This window comes from Chiloscyllium plagiosum, unplaced genomic scaffold, assembly GCF_037043375.1.
Source record: "Chiloscyllium plagiosum isolate Xiang-an unplaced genomic scaffold, Cpla_swu_hap1 HiC_scaffold_1, whole genome shotgun sequence".
In the NCBI taxonomy this organism is placed as follows: Eukaryota; Metazoa; Chordata; class Chondrichthyes; order Orectolobiformes; family Hemiscylliidae; genus Chiloscyllium; species Chiloscyllium plagiosum.
In genome coordinates this window covers 12,452,517-12,473,762 of record NW_028270139.1, presented here as the reverse complement: position 1 = coordinate 12,473,762, position 21,246 = coordinate 12,452,517, and the positions used below count along the sequence as shown (strand labels likewise).

The window sequence follows — 21,246 nt, the reverse complement described above, 5'->3', positions numbered from 1 at the left end:
ATGGCACTGCTTTAAATTCAGGCAAAGTGCTGGAAGGAAATGGTGTCAGTGCTTAGCAGAAGAGTAACATCAATTTTATCATAATTTGAAGATGCCGATGTTGGACTGGGGTGTACAAAAAGTTAAAAATCACACAACATCAGGTTATAGTCCAACAGGTTTATTTGGAAGCACTAATTTTCAGAGCTCTGCTCCTTCATCGGGTGGTTGTGGTGATGAAGGAGCAGCGCTCCGAAAGCTAGTGCTTCCAATTAAACCTGTTGGACTATAACCTGGCATTGTGCGATTATCAATTTTATGCCCATTTATCAGTCCAAATCTGTTTAGTTCTTGATTGGCGTGGGCACGGACTGCTTGAGGAACTGTGAAACTACGAATGGCAAAGAAAACACGAGACTTTTCCCAGGGCAGGATTGACTGGTATGAGGGGTCATAGTTTTAAGATACAAGGAGGAAGGTATAGAGGGGATGACAGAGGAAGGTTCTTTAAGCAGAGAGTTGTGAATTCATGGAATGCATTGCCAGTGGTGGTGGTGGTGGTGGAAGCAGAGTCATTAGGGACATTTAAGTGACTGCTGGACATGCACATAGATAGCAGTGACTTGAGGGGTGCGTTGGTTAAGTTATTTTATTTTACATTAGGATTAATCCTCGACACAACATCGTGGGCCGAAGGGCCTGATCTGTGCTGTACTTTTCTATGTTCTATGGTCTAAAACCATAATCATCAACAGACTTCCCTATTTCTAACTTTATGAAGACAATTGGGCTTTGGCACTACCCTTTTGCTGCAGTCATGTCCTGGGGCCGAAACAGAAATACAGAAACTAGAAGCAGCAGAACACTCTGGCCCTTCAAGCCTGCTTCACCATTCAATATCTTTATGGCTGACCCTCCATCTCAACATATTTGCACACTCTCTCCACATCCTTTAATGTTCTGAATATCTAAATTTTTTTTTCAGTAGCAAATTCCACACGTTAACCACCCTCTTAGTGAAGAAATGTTTCCTCATCGCCATCATAAATGGCCTATCCAATATCCTGAGATTGAGTGCGCAACCTTTGGCTTTACACTGTCCAACCAGGGGAGAAAACCTCCCCGTTTCTGGTCCATTTAGCCCTGTTAGAATCTTATAGATTTCAATTAAATCTCTCCACATTCTGAACTCTAGTGAATACAGACCCAATCGCACAAGTTTCATATCTTAGAACAGCCCTGTCATTCCCAGTATTAGTTTAGTTGATCTCAACTGCACTCCTTCATTGGTATGTATACGTATACATAGGAAAATATAAACATACAAAATGCTGGAGGCCCTGAGGACCTTCAATATGATCATGCAATCTCAGTATCCCATTTTCATCCAAGTACAGAGTATAAGAGCTGTAAAAAACATTTGGAACTGTAAAAAACATTGGTTAGGCCACAGCGAGAATATTGTGTGCAGTTCTGGAATTCACTTTATAGAAGGAACATGACTGTACTGGAGAGGATGCGGAGGAAATTTACCAGGATGTTGCCTGAGCTAGAGAGTTTCAGTTAAGAGACATTGGACAAACTAGAGTTGTTTTCCTTAGAGGCAAAAAGACAGAGGGAAATTGACTGAGATGCAAAAACGTATAATGGACACAGACAGGAAGAAGCTTGTCCATCTGATGGCGGGAATCAAAGACCAGGGGACATTCATTTAAAGTCAAAGAACAGGAGGTTTAGGGGACATATGAGGAAAAATGCTTTCACCCAGAGGGTGGCAGGAATCTGGAACTTTCCACCTGAAAGGATGTAGAGGCAGAAACTCTTATAACATTTAAGTAGTATTTAGATATGCACTCTGATCCCAAGGCATACAAAGCTATGGACTATGGGCCAAGAAGGGGCAGCATGGTGGCTCAGTAGTTAGCACTGCTACCCCACAGCACCAGGGACCAGGGTTCAATTCCGGCCTTTGGCGACCGCTCTGTCTGGAGTTTGGAAACCCGTCTGCATGGGTTTCCTCCACAATCCAAAAACACGTAGGTTAGGTGAATTGGCCATGCTAAATTGCCCATAGTGTTAGGTGCATTAGTCAGGGATAAGTTTAGAGAAATAGGTCTGGGTAGGTTACACTCGAGGGTCGGTGTGGACCTGTTGGGCCAAATGGCGCGTTTCCGCACTGTAGGGAATCTAAAACAAAACTGGAAAATGGGATCAGAATAGTTAGGTGGTAGTTTCTGATGCGATGAATTGAAGGGAATTTGGTTTTTTTTGTAGCTAAGAGATAACTGATCAATTTTCCATATTGTTAGGCAGCCACCAGAGCTTTAGCTGCACTGGAACAGTTTGATCAGGAACTTAACTCTGGAATGCAGGTCTTCTGAACTACAGCTGGTGTGTCAATCAGTAATCAAAGCTTTTACAAACCCACTCAGCCATTTCTTGATATCATGTGAAGTTAAGCTAACCAAATTGCTGAGTACTGGGATGGTTTGGGGAATCTCAGCAAAAGGCTAAGATAGATTATTATACAGCATTCCTGAACAGAAAGATGATCACAAATACTTTAGCCTTATGTTATGAATTTGAAGCCATATCCCGTACCTTTAAGAGAGAGTGAAAGCTATTTTGCACTGAGAGCTTGCAGGCACTTGTCATGTGACTGACTAGCAATCTCAGTGTATGGGAAAATGGAAAATGTGAGACATTTGGCTGCGAAACAAATATTGGAGTTTGGTTGCTGTTTTGACAACCATTCGAATTTAGCCAAATCAGTTTAAATTATGCCCCAGGATACTAAAACCCAAACTAGTTTGAATGTATTGTTTTTGCCAACCTCAAACCAATGAGACGATTCGAATCGTAGGGTATAAAGAAGCAGACATTTTGGAAAGTTAGAGAGAGACAAACTGCCATCACCAGAGTAACTGCCAGCAGGACACACTATCATAGGTACCTTTTTCATATGAAACATCGTTGTAGTAAAAGACCGAAGGTGACCCAGGGAGATCTACAGCCAGAGATGACAACACTGACGACAACAGCCATTGTGTGGTTTTGAAATTAAGTTAATGTAATTTTAAATGGTTATCAGAATAGCATATTGTTATTGAGTGGAAGGGAGGTAAACAATTAAGGGAAAGGAGGCTTAGAGTTGTAAATAGTTATTGTTTAATGTTCATTTGGAGTGTTAAAGAATAAATTGATTTTTTTGTTAACTAATAGAATTTGAGCGTTCTCAGTCACTGATACTTCATGGGGCAAGGTGAGCTTTCCTGAGTGTTTGGTTTAATTAGCAGAAAGATTCACTGCACTGTCGTAACAGTGGTCTTTTGCACAGATTTGCATGGCTACCACATCAATGGAGGGTGAGAATTTTGAGGAAGGTGAAGAGGGTGTGGGCCTACTTTCTCCAAACATTTATTGAACTGTTCACCACAATTCACAATTAATATGTCAGGAATTCAGAGCATTAACGTTTTATTAATTCATGGGACCTGGGCATTATTAGCTAAGCTAGCAGTTATTGTTCATTCTTAATTGTCCTTGATGAATTGGTGGCAACTGCTGCAGTCCTTAGGGTGTAGGTTAAGGAGGGAGCTCCAGGATGTTGGACCAGAAACACAAAGGAGTGACCATAAACTTTCAACTCACAATGGTGCAAGTTTGCAGGCAGTGGTTTTTCCATTTATCTGCTCCCTGTTTTTCTGGGCGGAGAGGTCACAGATTTGGAAGGTGCTGTCTAAAGAGACTTGGATGAGTTGTTGTATTGCATCCTATAGATGGGGCACACTGATGCCAATGTGCATTAGTAGTGGAGGGACTGAATGTTGAAGGTGACAAATGGAGAGCTAATCAATCAGGTTGCTTTGTCCTGACTGTGCTGAGCTTCTTCTGTGTTATTGGAGCTACACTCACCCAGGCAAGTGGACAGTATTCCGTCACACTTCTGAGTTGTGCTTTCTCAATGATGGAGATGTTTTGGAGAAATCTAGAAGTTATTCACTGTATAATTCCAAGCCTCTGACCTGCTCTTGTAACTATCCAAATGGTTGGTCCACTTTAGATTCTGGTCAATGGTAACCACCAGAATGCTAATAATGGGAAACTGAACAATACCATCAAATATCAAGGAATGATAGTTGATTCCTCTCTTGTTGGAGATAATTATTGCCAGGTCAGTTGTAGTGCACTTGCATAGTGCAAACGTTACTTGCACTTATCAGCCCTAGCCTAAATGTTGTGCGGGTCTTGCTGCTTTTGAACATGGGCTGCTTTAGTTGCCAAGTAGTCAAAAATAGTCTTAAACATTGTTCACCACTGACTGCACATTCACACCTCTGACATTTTAATGGAGTAAAAGTCATCGATGAAGCAACTGAAGATTGGCGAGCTGAGGACCCTACTTTGCAGAAATCGGGTAGGTAATAATTGGGAGAAGGTTTCTTTGCCCATGTTAAAACTGTGACTTGCTAGACCGTTTCAGAGCACATTTAAGAGTTAACTACATTGCTACGGATCTGAAGTCACAAATTGATCAAACCAGATGAGGATGGCAGATTTTCTGCCCTGAACCAGATGGGATTTCATCCCAGTTGACCGTGGTTAATGATCACCATTAAAGCTAGCTTTTAATTCCAGATTTATTTACTGAATTCAAATTTCACTATCTGTCAAAATGGAACTTGAAGCCCCATCCCCACAGCAATAAAAGTGAAATACAACAATTGCTGGAAATTCAAAATACATACAAAGAATGGGAGAAACTCAGCACATTTATGGAGACAGAAACAGAGTTACTGTTTCAAGTTTGTATGGCTCTTCTTCAGCACGCAACAAGAATCTCTAGATTATTCATCCAGTGACAATTCAACTACACCACTGCATCCATTGGTTGTAGAGTTCTTGTGATATGCCTATAGTATGCATGCTGCAGTTTCATCAGGTTAGAATCCCTTTATATCTGAGGGATGCTTGGTGCTGCTCTGGATTCAGTCATCTTCGTTCTTTGAACCAAGACTGACCACCAGACTTTTTGATTCGCACTGTAAATATGCCGTAGTATTATTTAATTGCCCGAGCCTTTTAGTTGCAATTTAGAGAAAATTCTAAAATAATAAAAAGTAAAAGAGGTCATCACAACATATTTCAGGACACAGACAAGTTTGTGAAAGGATATATGAAATTTAGCACAAAGTGTGAAGTAATTCATTTCAGCAGGAAAAACAAGAAGGGCCAATATAGCTATGCAGTGCAATTTTATCATGGATCCTGGAACATTACAGACTGGACAGTGTACATAATACTTTAGGAAATTTGTGCATAACTAATCAAGAGGGTAGTTTAAAAGAGGCAGTTGAGATTCTTGACTCTACAAACAGAATACAAAAGCAAGGAAGTTAGCTAAACCTTTACAATACAGATGGTAAGCCCCGCCTAGAGTATCATGACCAATGTCTAGCCAAAATTTTAAACAGTGCCAAGACCTTTGAGAAGTTACACTGGAGATGTATTAGAAGGGAACAAAGGACAAAAGATTTCAATTACAATGAAGTGACAACTGAGTATAGAGTTATTTTCCTGACAGCAATAAGGCTTGAGATGCAGATTGTGTTTACAATTACGAATTGTTTTGACTAAGGAGAAACTGTTTCCAAGTAACTAAGATTGAAAGAGATCGCAAACATAACCAAAGGCAACATAGGAAAACAAAAATCTATAAACTAAGCTGCAATCTGAAATACACTTTCTGATTTCAAAACGGTGATGACCCCTTGCTCTGGACCATTCAGCCAAGGGAAACAACATCAAAGGTTGCTGAGGGGTAAAGAGCAATGAAGGATATTGAAAACAATTAAGTCCACAAATAAAATAGGAAACTAAATATAATAGGTCTACATCTGACGTTATACAGCAAACATCATAAAATGATCATATAATAATGATTAAAATAAAATGTTTGATGTTAAGAGTAAATAGATATTAATAAACGTGTCCAGCTATTTAAATGTTTACATATCTCTTGCAGTTGAACAGATGTGTTGACAACCATATAATCACATTCTTCCTCCCTTTGTGTCAAGAAAGAATCCAACTTTTGTAATTTGCAATGAAGTTAATTAATTGAGCAACCTCAATTTTTAAAAGACAAAGTTTTAAATACAGGATTACTGAACTTCTATCACACACGTTAAAATACTTTTATTTCAGAAAAGAAAACTATGCAACACAAACACATTGGCCACACTGGATATTGCCCCGTTTGACATTATTTCACTTGAACACTTACTTTTAGAGCTCATTCCAGTTTTACGTAATGCTTTGTGCATCATCCTGCTTCAGGGCACAAAATTTGGAGCAAACATACTGAGGCTTGGATTAGACTCCCAATTTATGCAGTTCTGAAGCACTTTCCCTTCAGAAGCAACCGGTTTTGTTTGGGCAGGGAAAGAAATACTATTATTGATGGGATTTTTGTAACACATACAGCAGTTTCCTCTTTACTACCATGAACACACAGAGAAAGCAGCAGTTATCATCCTAAGCAGTATTTTCCCAAAGGCAAGATCCAAAATATCTTTGGAGTGGTATCTTGGGGATTTGGAATAACTCCAAATTTGAGAGATTTGTTTATTTATTTTAACTTCTTGAGCAACAACACTAGTGCTTAAATTGATTACATAACCTGAAACTGGTATCCTGCACATAAATGTAACACAAATGTTTGGCTAAGACAACATCAAATATTCATTCAGTGGGTGAATAAGACTGACTGGAATTGATGATTAGGACTATACTGAATCGAATTTAGGAAAGAGATAATGAACTGCGTGAATTTATAACCATTCATTTATGCAATATTTCTCTCACAATCAGTAATTTATTTCATTATGCAAGGACTCACACCCATGAATGCACATTACAATATTTCATCTTGTACACTAATGTATATCATAAAGATAAAAATCAAAAATGATAGAGCTTATTTTTAAAAAATTGTTTTTTGACATTGTAAATTAGAAAATCAATCAATGCTACAGCTCTTTGCATTTTTGTAACTTTCTTACTTCACTATTTAAGGTTGTAGTACTGACAAATATAGAGAAGCAGCCAGCAATTTATTATATTTAATCGACTTCTTCCTTAAAGACCAATCCGCTCATAACTTTAAGAATCAATTGTGGGCTACACAGTCAACATCAGCATGTTTCATACTCAACAGAGATCACATCTTGTGGTTTACTCATCTGCTAATTAAGCTGCTCAAAACACCCTCAAATCAGAAATATAATAAACATTTTAAATAACTCCAACAAAAGATACTTTTGTTCTCAACTTTCTTCCACCAAAACCATCCATGTGGAGGTCACGATGTTATATTCACTTAGAAGTGCAAAACTTGAATAATGCCGACAAGGATTGATGTTTTGTACTCAGAAGGATAATTCACAACAAAGCCCAAAGTAAAAAGAAACAATGATTGTACTGTATGAGGGAGAGAGTGTTGACTGGTTGGCAAGTGAACCCTGATTAGTGAAGGCTTTGCCACAGAGAATATACCAGTTAATTGTGACTGACAGTTAATTGGTAAGAACATGGAACAGTACAGCACAGTACAAGCCCTTTGGCCCTCTATGTTGTGCCAATGTTTTATCCTACTGCTAAGATCAAACTAATCTACATTCCATTAACTTTATTATCATCCATGTGTCTATCCCAGAGTCGTTTAAATGTCCCTAATGTATCTGACTCTACCATCACTGTTGGCAGTGCATTCCATGCACCCACTACTGTGTAAAGAGCTGACCTCTGATATCTCCCTTAAACCTTCCTCCAATTACCTTAAAATTATGCCCCCTCATGATAACCATTTCCGCCCTGGGAAAAAGTCTCTGGCTGTCCACCCTGAATATGCCTCTCATCATCTTGTACACCTCTATCAAGTCACTCCTCATCCATCTTCACTCTAATGAGAAAAGCTATAGCTCCATCAACTTTTTCTCATAAAACCCTCCTGTCGAGGCAGCATCCTGGTAAATCTCCTCTGCATCCTCTCTAAAGCTTCCCCATCGTTCCTATAATGAGGTGACCAGAACTGAACACAATATTCCAAATGTGCTCTAACCAGGGCATTGTGGAACTGCAGCATAGCCTCACAGCTCTTAAACTCAATCCCCCCGCTAATGAAAGCCAACACACCATACACCTTCTTAACAATCTATCAACTCAGGTGGCAATTTTGAGGGATCTATGGACATGGACCCCAAGATCCCTCTGTTCCTCCACAATGCCAAGAATCCGGTCTTTAACCCTGTAATCTGTATTCAAATTCGACCTTCCAAAATGATTCACTTCACACGTTTCCAGGTTGAACTCCACCTGCCACTTCTCAGCCCAGCTCTGCATCCTGTCAATGTCCCATTGCAACCTACAACAGCCCTCCACACTATGCACAATTTCAACCTTCGTATCTTTGGCACATTTACTCACACACCCTTCCGCTTCCACATCCAAGCCTTAATTTTTTTTAAAAAACCAGTTGGGTTGAGTCTGACAGGTTTATTTTGCAGGTCAATGCTGTAGCCACAGAAAGGCGGTCATTGATATTTTTGAGTTGAAGCAACATCTGTCAGCATACCAGTTCCTTTTTATCCACACAGAAAGGGACTTTGTCTATTAATATGTCACTTCCAATACATGGAAGCACGCCAGACTGTTGGCAAAGAACAATTCTAAATTGGTCATCATTTGGTCATTCTTTGCAAACTCAGGATGCACATGCAAGGAATTGTTAGGGATAATCAGCATGGTTTTGAGGCAAGGGAAATTGTCTCTCTCAAATTTGATTGAGATTTTTTTGAGAGCACAGCCAAGAAGATTGATGAGGGCAGCACAGTAGACATTAATCACTTGGGCTTTAGAAATGCCTTTGACAGGGTTCTGCATGGTAAACTAATGAGCAAAGTCAGATCTCATGGGATTCAGGGTGAGCTTGCCAGCTGGAAACAAAATTGGCTTAATGACAGGAGTCAGAGAGTAACACTGGAGGGTTGTTTCTCGGACTGAAAGGCTGTGACCAGTGATGTTCTACAGGGATCGGGGCTGACACACTTTTCTTTGTTGTTTATATAAATGATTTGGATGAGAATATACAAGTCATAGTTAGTAAGTTTGCGAATGACACCAAAATTGGTGAGGGAGGTTATTTAAGATTTCAAAGAGATTTTGATTAATTAGGTCAATAGGCTGAAGAGTGACAGATGGTGTTTAATTTAGATCAATGTGAGGTATTGCATTTTGGTAAAACAAACTAGGGCAGATCTTACACAATTAGAAGTAGGGCCTTGGTTGGTGCTGTAAAACAGAGACCTAGGGGTTCAGTTACATTATTCTTTGAAGTTTGCGTCACATTTAGATAGGGCAGTTAAGGTGATATTTATCACACTTGACTTCATTGCTCAGTCCATTGAGTATAGAAGTTAGGAAATAATGCTGAGGCTGTACAAACATTGGATATACTGTGTCTAGTTCTGGTCACCCTGTTATGGGAAGGATGTTATTAAACTGTAGAAGGTTCAGAAGAGATTTACAAGGATGTTGCAAAGTATGGAAGGTCTGAGTTATATGGAGGGGCTGGAACTTTTTTTCCCCCCACTGTAGCATAGAAGGTTGAGGGGTGACATGAAGCCAACCACATTCCTTGCTAAAATGAATAAACCACAGACTGAAATAAGCTAAAATCAAACAGTGATAGCTGCATTATCTGCCCATCGGACAAGAAATGTTATTATGTGCTGGGAAAGCAAGTGAGACAGTGACTTCCTTTATGATTCCCAGCATTGCTGGGGCAGTGCAATTGAAGGGAGCCCCTGTCCTTTCTTGTGTAGTGAGGTAAAACTAGTCTATGTAGGCACAACAGCCGTAGCCAACACGAGAAAGGGCGTGCATGTTGGTTAAAGATGATTTCACAACTGAATGTCAGCAACTTAGGCAAGAGTCTTGAAGGAAGAAGCAAACATGACAAAAGATACAAATTCCAATATACTTCTCCTCATGCCAAAATGGAAAATGTTTAGAATCTCTCACCTGGAGGTTGAGAGAGATGATCTCTAACAAATTCTCTTATCTTCCTGCTCCTAGACTTAAGAGAATTGTAATGAGATATTATGGTAAAAGGCCTGTTTAGGGAATTTGAAGAAGTTATGAGGAGGACATTGGGGAAGAAAATGTTGATTTCCACCAAGAATGATTTAGTAATAAACAGTAACCAATTGAAAGTCGTGATGTGTTTGCAGAGCGGCTTCGTGGCTGCTACTAAAGATCTGGACAAATTCAGAAGTCACACGACAACAGGTTAAAGTCAAACAGGTTTATTTGAAATCTCAAGCCTTTGGAACCCAGCCCTTTCATCAGGTGCACCTGATGAAGGGGCTGCACTCCAAAAGCTTGTAAGATTTACAAATAAACGGTTGGACTATAACCTGTTGTCATATGACTTCTGACTTTGTCCACCCCAGTCCAACACTAGCACCTCCATATCATGACCAAAGATCTGGTCAGTGGAGAGAAACCAAATTGGGGGCAGATATAGTGACACCTGAATTCAAGAATCTCTTCCTGAAAGGTCTCCAATTCCCAATATGTAGCATATTGGAAGTGTACAATAGTAAAACATTCAACTAGGATGAGTTGATCCATTATGCCAACATAGCCTGGGAGTTAAAAATAACCTTTCTAAGAATTCAGGAAAGGCTTAACATAGCAGCTATCAATGGTCACTAGCCCAGCCAAAAAACTGGAACACTTCAGAACCCTGTGCAAAAAAAAGGGCTGTCTAAACTGTTGTTCCCACTGCAATCAGTTTTGTCACTATGCCCAAATCATCGCGAGAAATAGCCTCGGCAAAGAGAGCATGTTCTTCTTCTGACTTCCTACCCCTACTGCACATACGAATCCTGATTCAGTTGAACAGTATTTAAACAAACTAGACAGTTCTTATGGCACAGTATTAGTGGCCCTACCTACAAGCCACAGATCTGGGCTCACATCCACCTGTCCCAGAGGTGTTACAATATGCCCAAATGGTTGATTAAAATATATCTAAATAGACTGGAGGCAACTGCAAGCAATCAGACAAGAGGCCTCAGAAAGTCGAAGCAGTGCTGATCCGAAGCCCCAGGCGAACAAGCCAGAGTCTGATATACTCCTGGAGGCTTCCCAGTGAGAAATGACTTTGTCTCTGTGATATGATGGTTCTGGGAGACCAGCGATAGTGACCATCAGCAATTAATGCTCGGTGACTCCCCTGCTACCATCATCCAGAACATCTGCCCAGGCCCCATGAAAGGCTCACCAGAAATCAAGTCTTTGTTAAAACAGGACATTGTTCACAAACTCAAAAGATTCAAAATTATTTGAGGGAAATGTTTTAAACTTTGGAAAAAAAAGTATTGAGAAATGATATGAGTCGATGTTTGTATCCAAATTGCTATGAAGAGAGAATTACATTTTGTCAAAAAAGGTTCCACATGCTCTAAAGCATACACAGTAGCAGTTTAGCAGACGTCTACTTTCAACGTACATGCCTTTATTCTAGTTTCCATTAGAAAAGCCAAGTTGCAAACAAGTGATAAAAAGGAAAAAAAAAACAAAAACAAAGTACAACATGTCATTACATGGTGACTTGGACACCGCCTCTTCTCAAACCAACAGAGTTAATTCTTTTGGCTGACAGTTCTGTAAGATTTTAATATATCTGCTCCATGATCTACATTCTGGAAAGGTAAATCAGAGCAGGACTTACACAATTAATGCGAAGGTACTGGGGAATGTTGCTGAACAAAGAGACCTTGGAGTGCAGGTTCATGGCTCCTTGAAAGTGGAGTCGCACATAGATAGGATAGTGAAGGCGGCATTTGGTATGCTTTCCTTTATTGGTCAGAGTATTGAGTATAGGAGTTGGGAGGTCATGTTGTGGCTGTACAAGACATTAGTTAGGCCACTTCTGGAATATTTTGTGCAATTCTGGACTCCCTCCTATTGGAACGATGTTGTGAAACTTGCAAGGGTTCAAGTCTACAAGGATGTTGCCAGGGTTGGAGGGTTTGAGCTACAGGAAGAGGCTGAACAGGCTGGGACTGTTTTCCCTGGAGCATCAGAGGCTGACAGGTGACTTAGAGGTTTATGAAATCATGAGGGGCATGGATAGGGTAAAAAGACAAGGTCTTTTGCGAGGTGTGGGGGTGTCCAAAACTATAAGGATTTAAGGTGAGAGGGGAACATATAAAAAGGTACCTAAGGGGCAACATTTTCACACAGAGGGTGGTGCGTGAATGGAATGAGCTGCCAGAGGAAATGGTGTAGACTGGTGCAATTACAACATTTAAAAAGGCATCTGGGTGGGTATATGAATAGGAAGGGTTTGGAGGGATATGGGCCGGGTGCTGCCAAATGGGAGTAGATTAGATTAGGATATCTGATCGGCATGGACGGATTGGACCAAAGGGTCTGTTTCTGCTCCTGTATCTCCTATGACTCTATGAGATAGCTTAATCACTGTCTTTCACTACCCTGGTTTCTGTAAGTAACTCCAAATGTTTTTAGAGTCTAAATTAGAGTGGTGCTGGAAAAGCACAGCAGATCAGGCAGCAGAGGAGCAGGAAAAATCGATGTTTCGGGCAAAAGCCCTTCAATCAGCAATGAAGAGGGACTTTTGCCTGAAATGTCGATTTTCCTGCTACTCAGATGCTGCCTGACCTGCTGTGCTTTTCCAGCACCACTCTAATCTAGACTCTGATCTCCAACACTGCAGTCCTCACTTTTGCCTAGTCCAAATGTAATTATCCAGGAGAGTTAGCAGCAGGCCAGGATGAAACACTTCTTGATATCTTTACCACACTTTCTGACCTAGGTACCTCCTGCAGTGTTAATCTTCAAAGTTCTGCTGAAAAATCAAGTGTTTTCTGGCTGCTTTTTACACAGATCTCTGTGCCAAGTGAAAGCCACTCCCTCCCACCCTATCCTTGTAACACCATACTTACTGTAGCAAATTCACCTAATCTGCACATCACTGGACACGATGGAGCAATTTAGCATGGCCAATCTACCTAACCTGCACAATCTTGGACTGTGAGAGGAAACCAGAGCACACGGGAAACCCACTCAGACAGTAGGGGAATGTACACACTCCGAACAGACAGACAGACAGACAGACAGACAGTCACCTAAGTCTGGAATCAAACCTGGAGTTGTAAGGCAGCAGTGTGTACCACCCTAACATCATGCTGCCAGGTTTACCATGGTCATCATTTTTGATCGCACAAAGTGCCCAGTCTACCTTACATTAACATTCCATGGTAATCTATCATAAAGATTTAAGGAAAAGATGATGCTATCTGCTTCACCCTGCTACCATGCAGTAGCAGTACAAGTGGCATTCATGTGAATACGTTGCTGCATCACGCCAACAAGACCTTCTGCCCATCATGCAAATGAGAAATGGGGTATATGAATTTCAGAGCTGGTGATCCTAGATAATATATTCTGTACATCACATCAAACAACACATCCTTTCAGCTCCTGACATTACGCAAGATGCATTCTGTACGAAACTGCCCTGCGCTTGCAAAATTCAAAAACTGTCCAACATTGGTTGTTAACCTCCACTTGGACAACATTTGCTGAAAAATTCTGAGCATGCAAAGAATTACTCTGTCAATGACAACCGTAGATTCTATCAGGTTTGCAGGGTTGCACATTTCCACATAATGAAAGCTATATTAATAAAAGGGGTCCTTCTCTTTACAAACAGAAGGAATAGTTAAACACAGTGTTGCTTCAACTTAATATAGGGGTCAGCCATTCACAGATTAATCTCTCATGGCAATGTTCTAAACCAGAAACCAAGCCGCCAAATTTAAAAAAAAATCCAAGATTGACGGTTAACTGTCATTTTATTATTAATTGGTACATCCTTCGTGGCAACATCTCGACCAATCACAGTCCATTGCCAAAAAATTTGCACTTTCTCCTAGTGTAAATGTTTTCCCTTTACTTTGGTATTTCTTGCGAACTGTTGTATGAACGCAAATTGAAAAGCTTTGTCAAAATTGGTCATTTCTTCAGCAATCTACCGCATCTTGAAGATACTTAAGATGTCTTTTTTTAAAAAAGAATTTCTGTAAACAGTTTAAGTTTGCAGCCATTGAAGATGTATTAACAGCAGAAATCAACATCTACAAATGGTGCTTCCCTTATTTATAGAACATTAGGCTGAACTGGGTCATAAAAATTATATACAGAGGAACCTCAATTATCCGAGTATCAATTATCCGAATGTCGGATTATCCGAAGGGAATCTCCAGGTCCCAGTAGAAACATTACGTCAAAGAGCTATGTCAACCCTGATCGCGTCTTTTGTTTACAGGTGCAATGATGAAAAACAAACTCGGCTCACTGAAATGCTGCCAAGGACAGTCCAGGTACCGTCTCCAAATGACTGACCATCTGCCTTCTCTCTCTCCCTTGCCCCTCCACACTTTCCCTAGAATTCTACATAGGGGTGTAACCTAAATCCCGCCCACCTTCCCACACAGACTCCAACACAGACCTGTACAGGGCAGAGGTGGAACCTGTCAAAATGTTGTGTGCGCGCGCACACTATTTGGAGACTTAACTTACAAAGGCAGCAGCAGTTTGCTGTGGGATGGGAGCGGACGGGGTTGGGGGCGGGGTGCAGTGTGGGAGCGGATGGGGTGGAGAGCAGCCAGGGGGCTGGGTCTCGTGCGCAGTGTGATGCTGCCTAGTCTCCTGAACGGGGAGCAGACTTCACAGAAAACTCCGAGCCCCAGAGGAAATCAATTAACCGAACGAAATAGTGCCTGCCCATCTCTCTCAGATAATCAATGATCCTCTGTTTTTGGCAAAGTCCATATCAATAAATCTATAAGTGATAAGCTTTCCCCTGTACCATGTCATGCCATAAGTAAAAATTTCCAGCAAATTCTTAATTTCTAATCAGAACATAGAAGGATCATACACAAAGTGGCTCGTTTTGCAACAGAAAAATTACTGACAATCTCCACACTGATGCTGCATAATTTCATTTACTGTGACATTTCTAAATCATGTTTATGAGTTTTTAAACACATTGAAAACCAAAGTACCATTGCCACCTACGTTTTACGTACTGTCATATCAGGTCTACCATTAGCTCACTTCAATCGTCAACCAACACGTTATTACATAGAAATCAAAAGATAACTTTATTCCAAATCTCAGAGCTGCAATCACAACTAGTGCAAGTTTATTCAAGTATGCAAAGCACTAATGGGCTAATTTACTCAGTTTTCAGGCAGAGGATGGGATTGTGCAAGTAAAATCTAGTAAGAAGGAAAACTTCTTCCACAGAGAAGAAAATATAAATATACATATCAAACAGTGCTACTTTGCATCAGTTATAACTTGCCTTCTGAAATAAGCATTAGTGAGAACACAGGTGACAAAACAATTTATACCTCTAACATTCAGTAACATCTCCTCATCCATCACAGCCAACTCATGACTCATATCATTGCAGTTGCCCTTATTAAGATTCAGGACCTAAATCTCAGAATTAACTACCTCACACTCAACCTTGACGAAGAATTCGATAATATTATGGTCGCTTATCCCCAAGGGGTGTCTCAACGACATCAATTATTCATCATCGCTTAATACCCAGGCTGAAATGGCCTGTTTTCTAGTTGGTTTCTCAAATGTACCGATTAGGAATACATCCCAGAAATAGTCCAGGAATCATTCATCTTTGGTATCATGGCTAACTAGATTCACCCAATCTATACACAAATTCAAGTCACCATAATTACAGGTGTTTCTTTACTGCAAGCATCTCCAATTTCCTATTTGATGCCATTCTAGCCACTACATAGACTATATATCACCCTCGTAATTTTATTTGCCTCTGGTATTTCTCAACTGTACCCAAACACATTATTGAGGAAAGACATTATCTTAGACACTGTTTTTAACTCTTTAGCGAGTAATGCAACTCACCACATTTTCCTTTTTGTCTGTCCTTCTTAAATAATGAATACCCCTGAATCTTCAGCTCCTCTCCCTGGTCACCACGTTCCTGAAGAAGGGCTCATGCCCGAAATGTCGATTCTCCTGCTCCTTGGGTGCTGCCTGACCTGCTGCGCTTTTCCAGCAACACATTTTCAGCTCTGATCTCCAGCATCTGCAGTTCTCACTTTCTCCACCCTATGGCCATGCCACCTTAATCCCAAATATATCCGGTGTACATCTATATGCACAATTAATTCATCCACTTAATTTTGAATGCTCCATGCATCCAGGCACAAAGACTTAAGACTTGTCTTTTTAATATTCCTTGCCCCATTCCCACCTTTTTTTTGTCCCCCCCCCCACCACTGTGGCTTTGTTTGATTCTGACTTTTGATTCCTATGCCTATCACTTCTCTTGTTCCTTTTCTCTCTTTTACTCCGGTCTTTAATTCGCCTTCATCTGACTACTAGCTTAGATTCTCACCCACTAGTTTAAACCCACCACAACTATTCTAACACATACTATCCTTAGAGCATCAGGCCTGGGTATTGCCCAGGTTTAATCCATCCAGTTTATACTGATCTCACCTCCTCAGGAACCCGTCCCAATTAACAGCATACTCATACAGTCAAGACTGATGTAAATTTGACCTACGCAAAGTACTTAACGACATATTTTGCCTGTTAGATGAGAACACAGGCCAAAGATAGCTCAGCAAGAGAAGAGAATAATTGTTTTGAGTGTATGACTATCAATTACTACCGTTGCAAATACTTTGGAATCTAAGGCAATAAAATAATAGGGAACAACTTGAAATCATCAAGTTTTTTTTTCCCTGATCACCACTGAACTCCACAAAGTCAATGAAATTCGAAGCCAGGACCCACCTCCAATAGCAGTTCATCCTTTGTTTTGACTGGTTGGGGTTTTCTCTTTCCTCCAAGCTCCTGATCATCATCTTCACCATCTGACAATACAAACACGGACAGTGAAGATGATGATGACGATGACGACGTAGAATCGGAGTCACTGAAACAAAATACAAATTAATCATATTAAAAAGTAATCAAGTCCTCATGTAATGGAGGCCAATATACTATTTGTCATAACTCCTCACGCACTGCAGATTTGCTTTCAATGACCGGTGTACACGGACACGGGCTTCCTTTTTATATTCAATATTTTCAAATCTATCACTATTTAGTTAATTATCTGCCATTCTGCTTGTCCTACCAAAGAACATAGTTTCACATTTATCTTCATTTTCCTGCAGCTGCCACATACTTGTAACTTACAAAACTAGTTGAAAGCATGCTGTCAAACAAATTAGGAAATGTTATACATGACTCCCTTATTCAAATCACTGATATACACTGAATAGCTGGTACCCAAGCTATAGATTCCCACCAAAGAGATTACTGGGGATTTTTTTTTCCCAAAACCTTTCTGAAAATCAAAACACACCATATCTATTCTACACATTATATCTAGTAAAGAACTCCAGTAGGTTTAATCAGACAATTTCCATTTTACAATCCTATGTTGACTTTGAGTAATGCTGATGGCATTTAAATGTCCTGTTATAACATCCTTCCTAATAGATTCCAGTATTTTTACTACTGCTGATGTTAAATCTGTAATTATTCTGTGTAATTCCTGGCTCTCTCCCTCCCTCATCCTATTTTTAAAAGAAACAGTTCGAATATGAACAAAGAACAAAGAAAATTTACAGCCCAGTAACAGGCTCTTCGGCCCTCCAAGCCTGAGCCGATCCAAATCCACTGTCTAAACCGGTCACCCAATTCCTAAGCACCTGTATCCCTCTGCTCTCCACCTATTCATGCATCTGTCCAGATGCACCTTAAATGAATCTACCATGCCTGCCTCTACCACCTCTGCTGGCAACACGTTCCAAACGTCCACCACCCTCTGTGTGAAATACTTGCCGCGTGTATCCCTTAAACTTTCCACCTCTCACCTTGAAAGGGTGACCTTTTGTTATTGAATCCTTCATCCTGGGAAAAAGCTTGTCTCTATCTACCATGTCTCAACCCTTCATGATTTTGTAAACCTCAATCAGGTCCCCCCTCAAACTCCTTTTTTTCTGGCACTATATGCTGGCACTATTTCAGACGCTACAAAAATTTGGAAGATAACAACTAATATTTCCATTTCCTTCACTACCTTGGCATGCAGATTATCATTCCCGGATTTGTCAACGGTAAGTCCCATTACTTTCTCTAACACTATTTTTCTTTACAAATACTAATTTGCTTCAATACCTCCTAGCCATGACCCTTGCACCCCTCACACTTCTGGGGGTTGTTTTTGTTAACAGAGCAAAAAGGTAGCTGCTAATTGCTGTCATTTCCTTATTCTCCATTGTGTTTCAGACTGTGACGGCCCTACAATTGGCTTAACCAATGTTTTTTAAAAACGTACTTGCAGAAGTATTTTAACATTCATTGCAAATTTGCTCTCATATGCTTACTTTCCACCGAATCAATCAATCTCTTGTTGCACCTCTGCTAAACTCTAAATTGCTTCAAGTCCTCGCGCTTACTACTATTTCTAGCAACTTTACATGAGTCCTCATGTTATAATACTATCCTTAATTTTGTTTGTTAAACACGATTGGGCTAAGTTGGAAAGAAGATTAAAAGAGCAGCATTTCATTTAACTGGACAGAGAGTTTGCAGAACTCAGATATGGGAGTTTCTGGGGATCCTGGTAAATGAATCATTAAGTTAGCATGCAGATCCAGTAAATCATTAATGAGGAAAACAGGAGTTGGAATTATTGCAACTTCAACATTGACTCTGAAGCCCATGAACTTAGCAGTAGACCAAACATGGGCAAGGATTGCCAATAGACTAACAACCCCAGAGCTGACGAATCAGTTACCTTCCATGTTGAAGGTCACTTGCAGGAGGCACAGGGTGACAATTTGATTGTACTCCGAGTGGAGGTCTTCAAAAGTCCACCAAGAATAGCTTGGCTGCACCATAACTGATGTTAGGTTTTTTCCCCCAGAGGTGCAATTTGCACACACCAACTTCTGCGATCAGTTAAAGTTTATTAAAGCTAGTACAAACTAGGTGACGCCCCCCCCTCGCCTCCCCCCACCCCTCTCAGGCCTGCCAGATCGAGTCAAAGAGGCCACGAACAAAGAAAACTGACCTTTATACAGGTCAGTTGGAAATGCTCACAGATACTCTGGCCACTCCCTCACAGTCACATGTCACTCAAGAAAACTCCCCCAGCCACTCCTCTCAGTCACATGTTACCCCAGGTACAATGGTAAGATGAGATCATCCTCTGGGATAATGTAAATGTAAATGCCCTAATCTTGGGGAATCATTATATAGATGTTTTCCTGACTCAGTGATTCCCCAAGACAATGTGGGTGTGATATGGCCTAGCTTCAGGGGATGGCTATGAAAGCATTTCTGAACGCAAGAGATTGAATGATAGTTTAATTTGATAATAGTAGGGTAGTAGCAGCAAATGACTGTCTAAATGTAGAGGGAGTCATCTCCATTCCTGCATGAATGTCATCCCCACCCACTTCCAGAATGTGGAGTCAGTGCCATTTTACCCTTTAATATTACATTAATGTTCAGAGAGCTATTCCAATTTAATCTTTTAACATTATAGATGGAGCTAACAGAGCCCTAAAAGAGCACAGCTGCTAGACTCTGTCTGTGGCAGTTGGCAAAAGAACAAAAAGGAGAAAACCTACTCCATCCCCAATCTACCCATTGCAAACATATCCATTCATAAATGGAACCAGTAGGAATTAACAGACAGTTCTGACAGATATACAGCCATGTCTTCACACTGAGCATAATTGCCATCAAGTTGCGTTGTACTACTACCATACTAAATGGGATAGACTTCAAGCAAACCAGTAACTCAAAACTGGGCATTCTTGAGAGTCATCAGCACCAGAATTATCTTCAACAAGAGCCTGGACTGTCACACCTAGCCAAACATCACTATCATTTAACTGAACCAGTGTTGATGGTAAAGTAAAGCATTCAGGAACATCACCAGGCTTACTTAAAAATGAGTTGTCAATCTGTTGAAGCTACAAAATAGGCTTATGTGCATGCTTAGAAGAAAGGTAGCAACCAATAGACAGGGCCAAGCAATCACACAATCAATAGCTTCACAATCCTGTCACATCCAGTCACAATTGTAGTGGGCAATTAATACCCAATAGGAAGTGGAAGCTTCACAAATCTCCCCATCCTTAATCACCGAGTTGGTGGAGAGCACAGCACATCAATGCAAAAGACAAGGGTGGAATATTTCCATTCATCTTCAGCCATGAGTGCCAAGTGGATTCATCTCAATTCAGAGATCCTCAACCTGATAGATGCTCATCTTCAACCACTTCAATTCACTTAATTTGATATCAGAAAATAGCTGAAGACACTGAGTGATGAGTGGACTACATGGCTTGGCACATCATCCTTGATACCACTGAAGCCAGGCACTAACTCACAGACACCTCCTCCTACTGTCCCCTCAATCATGACCTCAGCTCCCATCAGCAAGCCATCATCTCCAAGTCCATCCACAATCTCATCACCTTAGGGGATCTCCCACCCACAGTCTCCAACCTCAGACAGAGAACCCCGCACCGCTCGGTTCAACCTCCTACCAAAACTTCACAAACCTGATTGCCCCAGTCGACCGATTGTCGCCACCTGCTCCTGCCCCACTGAACATATCTCCTCATATCTTGAACTGTCCTGTCCCCCTTGGTCCAGGAACTCACCACGTACATTTGTGACACCACCCATACCCTCCACCTCCTCTATGACATTCGTTTTCCTGGCTGCCAATGCCTCATTTTCACCATGGACACCCAGGCCTTGTACACATCCATCTGCCATGGCGAAGACCTCCAAGCCCTATGTTTTTTCCTCTTCCACTGACGCAACCAGTACCACTCCACCAACACACTCATTCGATTGGCAGTCCTCACCCTCAACAACTTCTCCTTTGAATCCTCCCACTTCCTTCAGACCAAAGGATTAGCCATGGGTACCCGCCTGGGCCTCAGCTTTGCCTGCCTCTTTGTTGGATATGTGGAAAAATCCATCTTCCGCAGTTATAGTGGCACCATTCCCCATCTTTTCCTCTGCTACATTGATGATAGTATCAGTGCCACCTCGTGCTCCCACGAGGTGGTT

General features: G+C 40.9%; 1 protein-coding gene across 4 annotated transcripts in view; it reads right to left on the bottom strand.

Moving 5' to 3' along the window:
- The window catches only part of naf1 (nuclear assembly factor 1 homolog (S. cerevisiae)), a 245,278-nt gene that overhangs the window by 170,084 nt on the left and 53,948 nt on the right, over positions 1 to 21,246 (bottom strand). For all 4 annotated transcript variants that reach the window (XM_043698794.2, XM_043698785.2, XM_043698775.2 and 1 more), the window contains exon 3: positions 16,930 to 17,071. In XM_043698794.2, the coding sequence (XP_043554729.1) occupies positions 16,930 to 17,071 (142 nt within the window). The remainder of the gene's footprint in view (positions 1 to 16,929; positions 17,072 to 21,246) is intronic.